Genomic DNA, 12,673 nt, shown 5'->3' on the forward strand with positions numbered 1-12,673 from the left:
TCATATTTCAGAGAGAGTTTTGCTGGATATATGATCCTTGGCTGGCAGTTTTTCTCCTCCAGTGTTCTGTATATGTCGTCCCATTCCCTTCTTGCCTGCATGGTTTCTGCTGAGTAGTCAGAACATATTCTTATTGATTGTCCCTTCAAGGAAACCTTTCTTTTCTCCCTGGCTGCTTTTAAAATTTTCTGTTTATCTTTGGTTTTGGTGAGTTTGATGATAATATGTCTTGGTGTTTTTCTTTTTGGATCAGTCTTAAATGGGGTTCGATGAGCATCTTGGATAGATATCCTTTCGTCTTTCATGATGTCAGGGAAGTTTTCTGTCAGGAGTTCTTCAACTATTTTCTCTGTGTTTTCTGTCCCCCCTCCCTGTTCTGGGACTCCAATCATCTGCAGGTTATCCTTCTTGATAGAGTCCCACATAATTCTTAGGGTTTCTTCATTTTTTTTAATTCTTTTATCTGATTTTTTTTCAGCTATGTTGGTGTTGATTCCCTGGTCCTCCAGATGTCCCAGTCTGCATTCTAATTGCTCGAGTCTGCTCCTCTGACTTCCTAGTGCGTTGTCTAATTCTGTTATTTTATTGTTAATCTTTTGGATTTCTACATGTTGTCTCTCTATGGATTCTTGCAACTTATTAATTTTTCCAGTATGTCTTGAATAATCTTTTTGAGTTCTTCAACAGTTTTATCAGTGTGTTCCTTGGCTTTTTCTGCAGTTATCCTAATTTCATTTGTGATATCATTAAGCATTCTGTAAATTAGTTTTTTATATTCTGTATCTGATAATTCCAAGATTGTATCTTCATTTGGGAAAGATTTTGATTCTTTTGTTTGGGGGGTTGGAGAAGCTGTCATGGTCTGTTTCTTTAAGTGGTTTGATATGGATTGTTGTCTCCGAGCCATCACTGGGAAACTAGTTTTTTCAGAAAATCCGCTAAAAAAAAAATGCAGTCAGATCCCTATCAGAGTTCTCCCTCTGGCTCAGGCTATTCAGATGTTAATGAAGCCGCCTGGGGAGGATGGGAGAGGGATCAGAGAGATAGGAGAGTAGCACCTCAGAATATAGCCAGAGTTGCTTGTCTTGCTTGGAATGGCTATTATATCTGAGATTCCCGCGGGGCATCGCCTATGTGTGCTGTCTGTGTGGAGATTGCCCGGGGGGGGGTCTGGCCCGCTGGAGTCACGGTCAGATCATCCGCTTCCAGCCCCACGCCCAGCGTCAACGCTCCCCTACTGGGACGGTGCACTCTCGACTCCAAAATCAGTCTGCCTCCCGGGGACTTCTCATCCCTCCAGCCACGTGGCCGTGCCGCCTCCGAGAACCAGTTGGGCCTCCTCCCGGGGTTAGTTCAGATGGGTAGAGCAGCTCCCCATGCTTGTACCATGACCGAGTGTCCCAGCTGGGACGCTGTTCTCCCCGCTCCAATACCAGTCGCTGCCTCCCCGGGACTTCTCCTACCGGCTGCATCCCACACCGCCCGCGCAACCCAGCTAGTCCCCTTCCCGGGGTTAGTTCAGGGGGGTGGAGCAACTCTCCGTGTTTATGCCGTACCTGCGTCCAGTCCAAATCCCTGCGGGACGGTTCCCCAGCTCGGACGCTGCTCTTTCTGCTCCAAGACCAGTCACTCTCTCCCAGGGACTTCTCCTACCGGCTGCGTCCCACGCCGCCCGTGGAACCGGCTGGTCCTCCTCCCGGGGTTAGTTCAGGGGGGTGGAGCAGCTCTCTGTGCTTGTGCCGTACCTGACTGGTACGCCGGCTCCAGGCTCTGGAAACAATCACTGCTTCCCCGTAGTAGTTCGTTCTACGTCTCTAAATCTGTGTTTGTTGTTCAGGGTTCGTAGATTGTTATGTATGTGATCGATTCACTTGTTTTTCCATGTCTTTGTTGTAAGAGGGATCCGAGGTAGCGTCTGCCTAGTCCGCCATCTTGGCTCCGCCCCCAATATAAGCCATTTTTGCTACTTTTAAAACCTATTTCTCCCTCTTGAGTAGCAAAATAATCCTTTCTGTATATGTGGATTTTTCCCATCTCTTTAATTCACATTTTTTATGTACATAATATATATAATTTATTTCATTTTTATTGTTTTGAATATACACAGCAGAACATATACTGGTTCAGCAGTTTCTACATGTACAATTTAGTGACACTGATTACATTCTTCAAGTTGTGCAGCCATTCTCACCCTCCTTTTCTGAGTTGTTCCTCCTAATCCACATTATTTTTGAGAAGCCTTTTTCTCATGAATCCAGCTTCTAAACTTGAGATCTGCTTCATTTCCCTACCTTAAACCTTCATCTATTCTGTCACGTGTACTAATGAAGGGAATAATAAATAACCCAAATGTACTTGACTTTGGATTGAGTGATAATAGCAGTTTACCTTTCTAACTATCTTTTCTTTATAGTGATTTTATAATATTAGCTTGCATTCCCTGGTGCACAATCTAGATAGGCAGCAGACAAAAATTATAAGTAATAAGGAGAAGCTAGCCTTTAAAAATGTATGTTTTCCAAAGTTTTTCTATGTTTATTGTTCTTCATATTTAAAGATACTATCCCTAAAATTCTATCCCTCTGTTTTACTTAGGACTATAAGGACTTGAGTTCTTATAAGATTGTTCAAGTAAAAGAATCTGTGTGCAGGACTTAAAAACATCTCTAATTTGATGGCTGATCCTAAGAAAAGCCTAGCTGACAACTTTAGCTCTCATGAATGTGTTTTCACTATTTTAAAGTTTTTTTCTTTTTAAATTATATCAAAAACCAAAACACCAAACCCAGTGCCGTGGAGTCTATTCCGACTCATAGCGACCCTATAGGACAGAGTAGAACTGCCCCATAGAGTTTCCAAGGAGCGCCTGGTGGATTCGAACTGCTGACCCTTTGGTTAGCAGCCACAGCACTTAACCACTACACTACCAGGGTTTCCCAAAAAAAGTTATATAGATGGTATAAAATAGTATACCAACTGTATTAGTCAAGCTGTTTTTAACTGAAAGTGCCAGAAAAACTCTGTAGAAGAATAGACAATGAGAAAAAATTATTATCTTATGTAACAGAAAGGTCAGGGCTAAGGCACTTCCAGTGTTAATTGATTCAGTAGTTCTATTCAGAGATCTCTTTTCTTCTCTTTGCTCTGCTATCTTAGTGCCTTAAGTCCTTTCCTGGTGGTTGCAAAATGGCTAACACCATTCCATGCATCACATACTTTCACAACCATACCCAAAGTTTACAAAGGGACCATAAAAAAAAATAAAATAACGCTTATGATGGAAAATTTCAAGCATATGTAAAAATAGACAGAATAATACAGTGAACTCCTGTTCACCTACCCACCTTTAACAAGTATCATTAATGTTGCATTGAACATCATCTTACAATTCAGTCTTTACATACTTAATATTTTATCTTCAAAATAAGTTCCCAGAAGTTGGAATTTGTTTTTGGTCATTTTGGAAAGAAAAACTTTATGCATTTACTTTCTGATACTTTGGTAAGAATGGATATAATTTTTCTTACGGGCTTCTTTTTTAGTTTTTCAATCTTTCGCCTCATCCTAAAACCAATTCATCAAATACCTTAGTATCTCTCCCATGTTCCCCATAATAATGTTGCTTGGTGTCATGGCTTAACCCAAGTTCCAGAATTCACATCATCTCCTGCCCTATTCCACAAAATTTTGAAATAACTTACCAAATTTAAATTTTGTGTATTTCTTTGTTTCATGCAGGAGCTGGAGGAGTTTTGGGTTTATAGAGCCCTTTTAGTAGAACTCACTAAGAAGTTGACTTACTGTGTAAAGGCAGAGCTAATCCCTCTCATGGAAGTGACTGGAGTTTTAGAGGTCAGTGGTGGAACCCTGGTGGCATAGTGGTTGAGTTTAGCTGCTAATCAGAAGGCTGGCGGTTTGAGTCCACCAGCCACTTCTTGGAAACTCTATGAGGCAATTCTGCTCTGTCCTTAGGATCGGAATCAACTTGATGGCCACAGGTTTTTTTTTTTTAGCTTCCCAGTTTCCCAATTGAGATTATTTCAACTAACAGAAGAATAAAGTTTGCCGTTTGGTGAAGCCTTACCACAGAGCAAATAACAACAAAAGCCTTATTTCTCTCTTGTCATAAGAGTCTTTTTTTTTTTTTTTTAAATAAATTACTGCCATGTCCTCCCAGAATTCCTCTTGTTAATCTGGAAGAAGTCCTGGTGAAAAATCACAGTTGGGGGAAAAAAATAGCAGTAGGAATGAGACAACTGTCCCCAAGTATGTTTTTGCTACCATTTCTCAGCATCTCTTTCTTCTTCCCCTTCAGTTACCTTCAGTCAGTTTAGACTCAGTACTTGTATAAGGTAGTAGTGAATTGGTGGCAACAAGGATCATTTACATTTTCTTAGTAAGTGAGAAAAATGTTCTCAGTTGGTTTCTCAGCTTTCTATTTTAACCAGCCCTCAATTTCCATTCTCCATTATTCAGTTCTTGAATCAGGGGAATAATGCTGCTTGTTTAGAAAAAAAACAAAACAAAACGGGTCGCCTGAGTAAATAGCGAGACCGTTTTAAGGACGTTGGACTAGAACATTCTGCCTAGGGATATGACGCTTTGCCAGTAACCTAAGAGGTTTAATGGGTTTCTGATTCCTAATGGCAACATGCATCAGTTGACTTAGGCAAAACTGATTGGAGCCACCCAAATGCATCTTTAAAAATGCCTCAGAATTCTCATGTGTTACCTCCTCACACTTACCTTTTTACCTTGGTTTATTCCTACCTCCTGCAAGTGAAATTTTTCCCTTGAGTAAGACATTTAATTTTTTTTCTTCATCCCAAATTGTGATTTTAACTGATTTTTTTACCACTTTCAGGGTCGAGCAAAACAATTATACAATGCTGGATACAAAAGTCTAACGCACTTAGCTAATGCAAATCCTGAGGTGCTAATAAGGACCATCGATCATTTATCAAGACGCCAGGCCAAGCAGATTGTTTCATCAGCAAAGGTAAGGAAACAAACCATTTTTTAACCTTTGTAATATTTTATAGTATTATCGCTTTATACTTTAGACATAAAAACATTTAACACTGCATAACAGTTTATTTCTATAGACAGAGAAGTATATGTATATACTCATAATATATGATAAAAATAATGCATCTGTTCCGAAAGAAGCCTTGCGAAAAAGAGAAAAAGAACCTTCCAGAAAATAAAGACATTTTCAAGGACTCGCTGTAGTACAACGAAACCTAGAAATTGGTGCGTTCTGCCTCCTGGCATCCTCTTCACAGAAGCCCTTTCCTCAGTATCCCCAACAGCTAGCGTTCTCATCTTTGAATACCTTCATTGGCAAAGGGGTTACAGCCTCAAAAATTAGATTATTCTATTTTTGGACAGCCTTGTTACGTTGCTAGGTGCCATCAAGTTAGTTCCAACTCGCAGCAATCCTGTACAACGGAAGGAAATGCTGCCTGGTCCTGTGCCATCCTCACAATCATTGTTTGAACCCATTGTGGCAGCCAGTGTCAGTCCTTCTCACGGAGGGTCTTCCTCTTTTTCACTGACCCTCTACTTTGCCAAGCACGATGTCCTTCTCTAGGGACTGGTTCCCTCTGTTAACATGTTCAGAGTAAATGAGAAGAAATCTCACCATCCTTGCTTCCAAGGAACATTTTGGCTATAGTTTTACGAGACAGATTTGTTCGTTCTTCTAGCAGTCATGGTATATTCTTCGTCAACACCATAATTCAAAGACATCGATTTTTCGATCTTCCTTATTCGTTGCCCAGCTTTCACATGCATATGAGGCAATTGAAAATACCATGGCATTCTCTTACGTAAGTACAATACAGTGATCAAAATCAGGACGTTATCATTGATTAAATACCATTATCTAATCTGTAGACTTTATTCCTATTTTACCAGTTGTCCCAATAATGTCTTCTATAGCCCGAATGTTGCATTTAGTTGTGATATCTCTTCATTTTTATTTAATATGTAACAGTTCTTCAACCTGTCTTTGAATTTGCAATCTTGACATTTTTTTTTGAAGAGTACAGGTCAGTGATTTTGAAGAATCTCTCTCCATTTGGATTTGTCTGATGTTTCCTTGTGATTATATTGAGGTTATGTCTAATTAAATGTTTACTTAAATCTTTTCTTCCTTCACACCTATTTGTAGTTTTTATTTTGATATGATTTTGCCTTTTTCTTCTATTTCTTTCCTGAGCTCAATCAACTTTTATTTCATTTATTCCTTTTTTTTTTTTTGGTTTATTTCAGTTCTTCATTTGGAGACTTCTTATTCAGGGTGTATTGTTCTTTTTTTTTTTTTATATCACCAGATACTTATTTTAGAATATTTAATTCACTTTTGAGTGTTGTGTTACAGACTTTTCTGCTTCATGGTTTGCTTTTAGGGAGGGACTTTTTTTTTTTTTTTTTACTAGAACTCGGGTTGTGCCTCTTGATTCCAAGTATGCAGTTTGTTTCATTCTTTTTTTTTTTTTTTATTGTGGTAGAAATATATATAACAGAACACTTGCCATTTCAACATTTTTTTGCACGTACAGTTCAGTGACTAACTACATTTATCATGTTGTACAACCATCACCTATCCGTTCCCAGATTTTTTATTGCCCTTAACAGAAACTCATTGCCCCTTAGGCAGTGACTCCCTTTTCTCCCTCACTTCCACACAAGAGAGGGAAACTTTTATGAACTGAAGTGCTTTGATTCTTGGTTTCTGTTTTCTTTTTATATCGTAGCTTTGTCAAGATGAGAACTGCTTCTGCCTGTATATTTCCTGGACAGGGCTAGCCACTGGGAGTAGTTTACGAGACTCCGAACTCAAGAGCTCTCCCTTCTGACAGTGTAGTGAAGTATGGTTTCTTTACTGGATGACTTTTGTGTGGGGGAGGGTGCAAGGAAGGGTCTGTCTTAGTTATCTAGCGCTGTTATAACATAAAGACCACAAGTGAGTGCCTTTAGCAAACAGAAATTTATTTTCTCACTGTTCAGGAGGCTAGAAGTCCAAATTCCGGGTGCCAGCTCTAGGGGAAGGCTTTCTGTCTCTGTTGGCTCTGGAGGAAGGTTCTTGTCTCTTCTGAGCTTCTGCTCCTGCACAATCTTCTAGTGGCTTGGCATCTCTCTTCCACCCATCTCTTCTCTCTTGCTTGCTTGTTAGATCTCTTTTATATCTCAAAAGAAATTGACTCAAGACACACCCTGCACTAATCCTGCCTCATTAACATAACAAAGACAACTCATTCCCAAATGGAATTATAACCACAGGCATAAACCTGTTGCCATCAAGTAGATTCCCAGTTATAGCCACCCTATATTACACAGTGGAACTGCCCCATAGAGTTTCCAAGGAGTGCCTGGTAGAGTCAAGCTGCCAACCTTTTGGTTAGCAGAGAGGTTAGTATTTGTAACACATTTTTGTGGGGAACACAATTCAATCCATAATAGGTGCTTTGAATTTTTTTTTAATTTTCTTTTGTCCTTCCAAAAAACCCAGTGCCATCTAGTTGATTCTGACTCATAGCAACCTTTTGGGACAGAATAGAACTGCTCCATAGGGTTTCCAAGGCTGTAAATCTTTACAGAAGCAGACTGCCGCAACTTTCTCTCATAGGGCACCCGGTAGATTTGAACCCTAACCTTTTCATTAGCAGCCAAGCGCTTAACCACTGCACCACTGAGGCCCCTATTTTATCCTGCAGGATACTAAAATTTCCCCTCTTCTTTCTTTTTCCCTTCACTGCTCAGCTTCCAAAGGGTGCCTCTTCCATTTTAAATCCTGTTCTTTTCCCTAGAAGCATTGACGAGACTGCCTCCTGGAGCCTCCCACACACTTTAAGTCCCTTTCTATTAACAATGCTTTCATCTACCAAGATGCTTTTTTTTTTAAGAATACATATACTGGGGTATTCTAGTATCCAAAGAGTCAAATAAACCAACCTAAATGATCGTCATGAATGAAATGGTTAAATTTTCATAACTTGATGGGCTATAGAACAATAATGACAGATTTACAAGAATCAACATCATTTATTTTCCCAATAAATCAACATCGATTATTGGGAAAAAATTGCTAATATAAATATGTAGTGTGAAGTATCCATATACATTTAATTTAAAAAAATCTTTTGTGTGTGTTAGGTGGAAGTTTACAGAGCAAATTAGTTTTCCATTCGATAGCTTATACATAGAGTGTTTCATAATATTGGCTTCATTCCCCACAGTGTGTCAGTACTCTCCCCATTTCCATCCTAAGTTCCCCATTTCCTTTTGTTCTGATTTCTGTCCTTCCTGACTTCTCATCTTTGCTTTTGGGCAGATGTCACCCTTTGATCTCATGTAATTGATTGTTCTAAGGAGCACGTTCCTCTCGGGTGTTTTTGTTTATTTTATGGCCCTGTCTATGGTTTGGCTGAAAGGTTGTCTCGGGGAATGGCTTCAGTTCCAGTTCAGATGGATGTCTTAGGGCCATAGTTTCAGGGGTTCCTCTAATCTCTGTCAGACCAGCAAGTCTGGTCTTTTTTGTGAATTTGGTTTTTCTACAATTTTTCTCCTGTTCTGTCCAAGACCCTCTGTTGTGATCCCAGTCAGAGCGGTTGGTAGTGGTAGCTGGACACCATCTAGTTCTTCTGGTTTGGGGATCCTACAGGCTGTGGTTCTTGTGGTCCATTAGTCCTTTGGACTATTCGCTCCCTTGAGTCTTCGGTTTTCTTCACTCTCCTTTGCTCTGAATGGTAAGAGGCCAATAGATGTATCTTAGGTGGCCACTTGCAAGCATTCAAGACCCCAGACGCTACTTATCAAAGTAGGATACAGAACTTTATGAACTGTTGTGTCAGTTGACATAGATGACCCCCAAGTTACTGAAGTTCTTTTTCAGCATTTTTGCACTTGGAGTAGCCTTTCTTTCTGGAGGTGATTTTAGTTTAACCTTAGGTTCTCTGTTTTCTTCTTCTCTCATCCATGTGGTTTTTTTCTCAACCTCTATCTCCACAAACACATAGGGTGCGAATTTGAGAAATGACTCTACTGGAAATTGGTGTTTGATTTTTTTAACTATAAGTAATTTGAGGCTAATGGTGTTTCTCTGTATTCTGGTAATGCTGATACATGGGTTCTGTGTAGTCTATTTGTTGTTCCTGGATCTGTATTGTTTTTAGAGGATGTATTAGGAGATTTGTTCTGCATGGTTACCATTACCTCCGCTACTAGAAAGCTTGCCTAACTCCATTTTAATCTCTTGTATATAATGCTATGTAATGCTGTGCCAGGAGCCCTGGTGGCAGAATGGTTAAGGGCTCGGCTACAAGCTGAAAGATTGGCAGTTTGAGCCCACCAGCCGCTCTGTGGGAGAAAGACGTGGCAGTCTGCTTCTGTAGAGGTTACAGCCTTGGAAACCCTATGGGGCAGTTCTGCTCTGTTCTGTAGGGTTGCTGTGAGTTGGAATTCTACCAGACAGCAATAGATTATAGTAGTGCTATGCTTTGTATCAAATTGGTTGAGAGTGTTTTTATTTTTTTCACTTCTGCTTTCTTATGATTTTTTTCCTCTATGTGATTTCTCTAAACTTTTTATTAAGAAAATTTTGCAACAGAAATAATACAAATACTTCACTGTGTTATACAAATACCAACATTTTATTTCTAAAAATTCATTGACATCTGTGTGCCATGTTTAGAAATGCTTTTTTGCTCATTATTTATTTTTTTAAGTTAAACATGTTAACTTTAGGAGCTTGAATAAAACCTTTCTTTTAAATACGAAAAGGTTTTTAGAAGATAGTATATTAAGTTCTGAGGAATAATAAAATGCCTATATAAAATATAACATTTTCAAGGGGTAATTAAATTTTTGCAAAATTGTCTTAGATTTTATAGATTAAAAGTTAATTTTTAAGTGGCTGAGTCTTCAGTAAAACAAATCTGTGAGAGTATGAAAGCTCCTTTATTTTTGGTATACTAAAAGCCACGATCAGCTAAAATGGCTTTAACTAAACGCCTCAGCTTCATTTGCTATAATCGCTTTTCTTAAGTGCCCATTTTTCAATATCATTATTAGTTTTTAATGTCCAGATTACTGATGTATAAGAATTTAGATGTCTAATAGATGGTGGTAAAAATGTTGGCAATTCTCTAGCAATGCATATTTTTGTTCCATTTCTTGATTTTTTTTTTTTATTATAGATGCTGTTACTTGAAAAAGCAGAAGCTTTGCAAGAAGAAGTAGAAGAGTTATTGAGATTGCCTTCTGATTTCCCTGATACTGTGGCTTCTTCCATTGAAAAGCCATGAAGCTACCTGATGAGCATTTTTGAAAATGAATTATTTATTGTGCATATATTTTATTAAAGATTCCCCATACTTTGTAAATGAAAAAATATATATATTTTAATTATACATTAGGAACTATGGATGATGTCTAACTCTGCCTCTCACCCATAATTGTAGTAAACTTCCCACTAATAATCCATCTTGTTCAATACTTACACATTATTTTTCTGCTCAAAAATCTATGGTGCTTACCATGAAATGAAATCCAACTTCCTCAATATATCCCCAGCCTACCTCTGTAGCCAGATCTTTCATTATTCTCTTAGCATTTTCCTGCATCAAACTAGATGATTGCAATCCCCAGAATTTTCCCTGTGATTCCCAAACCCTCTATTTCTTCGATGCTTTATTCTGTTCCCAGTGATGAAAATTATTTTTAAAACATACCATCTACTTCAAGTGTTAACTAAAAATGCTCAAATGCTGTCTCCTCTATGAGATTGTCCCAAGCTCATCTATATCCCTAACCCCTTATGTGGGTGCTCTTTCCTTTCTATAAGCATTGTGGCCCTCTCATTGATGCCCATATTTTTTTCCTGCTATTAGTTTATAATCTCCCAGAGGGCTGAAATATGTTTTACACACAGTATCTATCACATTTTACTGCACAAAGTAGGAACCCCTGTGAAGAATGAATACTAGTTAAATCAACAATTTGAAGAGTCTCTTTAATCACAAGTTAAATATAGCCTCTGCCCACTCTCTGTTCAGAATTATAGCTCAAATGTAGCTGTTTCTGGTACAAGCGAAAAAAGGGTGAAAACTAGCAATATTTATGAGTATGGAAGTGGTTTGATCAAAGTACTACTCACCTGTCTAAAAGATGTCCATTAGAAACTTTGCAAATAGATCTACAGCTTAAGTTCTTTAGCCTTAAAATTTTAGACCACGAAAATATAGCAGTCACTTGCCTAGTACTTTGTCTCTACTGGGCACTGCTGTAAGTGCTTTATGACAACTAATTTTGTCCTTACAGGAATCCTATGAAGCAGGTACTGTCACTGTTCCCATTTTACTGAGTTACAATGAGTGTACTGAGACACAGAGGAATTAACTTGCCCAAGTTGTGTACTAGTTAGTAGCAGAGCAGGGATTCAAGCCAGGCAGGCTTAGTCTGAAGTCCATGCACTTAACCGTTATTGCTTTGGTAGAATTGGTCTCTCTAATCCCTTCCTTAGTGTCCCTTTCACCTGGCCTTGATGTTATCCTCAGCATTACTTCCCCTATCCTCCCCCACCCAATCTTTACATTTCTTCATATGAATCAAAGTATAGCATCCTAATGTCTTAGTAGAATCTTGGGCTTCACCACACACGTTCCATTTGCTGCAGCTAAAAAGATCGTAAAAGAGCACCTGGCTAGCCTGCTGGCAGCTTGGGCCAGGTACTGAGGTGTGCTCACAATGATCCATAGTCTGGTAACCTGTAAGTTACCATAACTGGTATTCAGGATATTTTTAAATCTGGAAACTCCAATTTTATTAGTTTGACCAAGTAAGTAAGACTCTAAGTAAGCCCTGACTCTTGCTGACCAAATTTATAAAAGACTGATTTATCATCCCAAATTAATATATTAACTTAAAATTGGAGTTAGGGACTTCCGGCCAACATGGCGCCATAGAAGCCCCACGCCATCCCTCCACCACAAAGACCCGAAAAAGTAAAACAGAGACAAATGTCATTCCTGGAACCTGAAGTGTCGAATGAAGAGATAACTCAGCCAAGCACTGAATGGAATAAGAAAATGACAGGACAGAGAACGAGGAGAGATACACGCTGAAGGCCCCATCTGCTAATACAGCACGGTTCTGCCATCTTGGACTCCTGTTGGGGACTGGCAGACAGGGAGCATGGGAAAGCAGCTTCGCAGAACTCCCAGCAGGAGACAGCACAGGTAACCAGCGATACATGCTTTCCCATCCCACATTCTCTCCTGGCTGCTCTACCTCTGAGCTTCCCGGCTGGCTGTGGTGGCTCAGCTGACCAGTTAGTTAGTGCAGCGTCCATGCCACTTGGATTTGCCCCATCCACGTCAGAGATAGGTAGATGGGGAGTGTGAGAAAACAGATGCACAAAGTTCCCAGCAGGAGACACAGCACGCGGTAACAAGCAATATACGCTTTCCTAACCCCTCCTTCCTCCCCTCCCTCGGACTCCTCTGTTTCCCACCAGCTGCAGTTTCTTGACCGGGAGGCAACTGCTTTGGCCTCAGGCTGCTTCGATTCTCCCTGCCCACACTGGCCGGACCCCTGAGCTGCTATTGGTTCTTTCCGTCTCTTTGGTTTCTTCTGTGCCTCCTACCGCCACCCCCTCCTTTCTCTGAAC

At 39.6% G+C, this 12,673-nt stretch overlaps 1 protein-coding gene across 3 annotated transcripts in view; it reads left to right on the forward strand.

The window, feature by feature from the left end:
* Window positions 1-11,197, forward strand: part of HELQ (helicase, POLQ like) — a 63,205-nt gene extending 52,008 nt beyond the window's left edge. Inside the window, exons 16-18 of one of the 3 annotated variants that reach the window (XM_010594093.3) lie at window positions 3,739-3,852; window positions 4,865-4,999; window positions 10,203-11,056. In XM_010594093.3, the coding sequence (XP_010592395.2) occupies window positions 3,739-3,852; window positions 4,865-4,999; window positions 10,203-10,310 (357 nt within the window). In that variant the 3' untranslated portion in view covers window positions 10,311-11,056. Of the gene's footprint in view, window positions 1-3,738; window positions 3,853-4,864; window positions 5,000-10,202 lie in introns of all 3 variants that reach the window. The other 2 variants (XM_023553305.2, XM_023553306.2) reach the window with 2 other exon arrangements.
* The last annotated feature ends 1,476 nt before the right edge of the window (window positions 11,198-12,673 follow it).

This window comes from Loxodonta africana, chromosome 5, assembly GCF_030014295.1.
Source record: "Loxodonta africana isolate mLoxAfr1 chromosome 5, mLoxAfr1.hap2, whole genome shotgun sequence".
Lineage (NCBI taxonomy): Eukaryota > Metazoa > Chordata > Mammalia > Proboscidea > Elephantidae > Loxodonta > Loxodonta africana.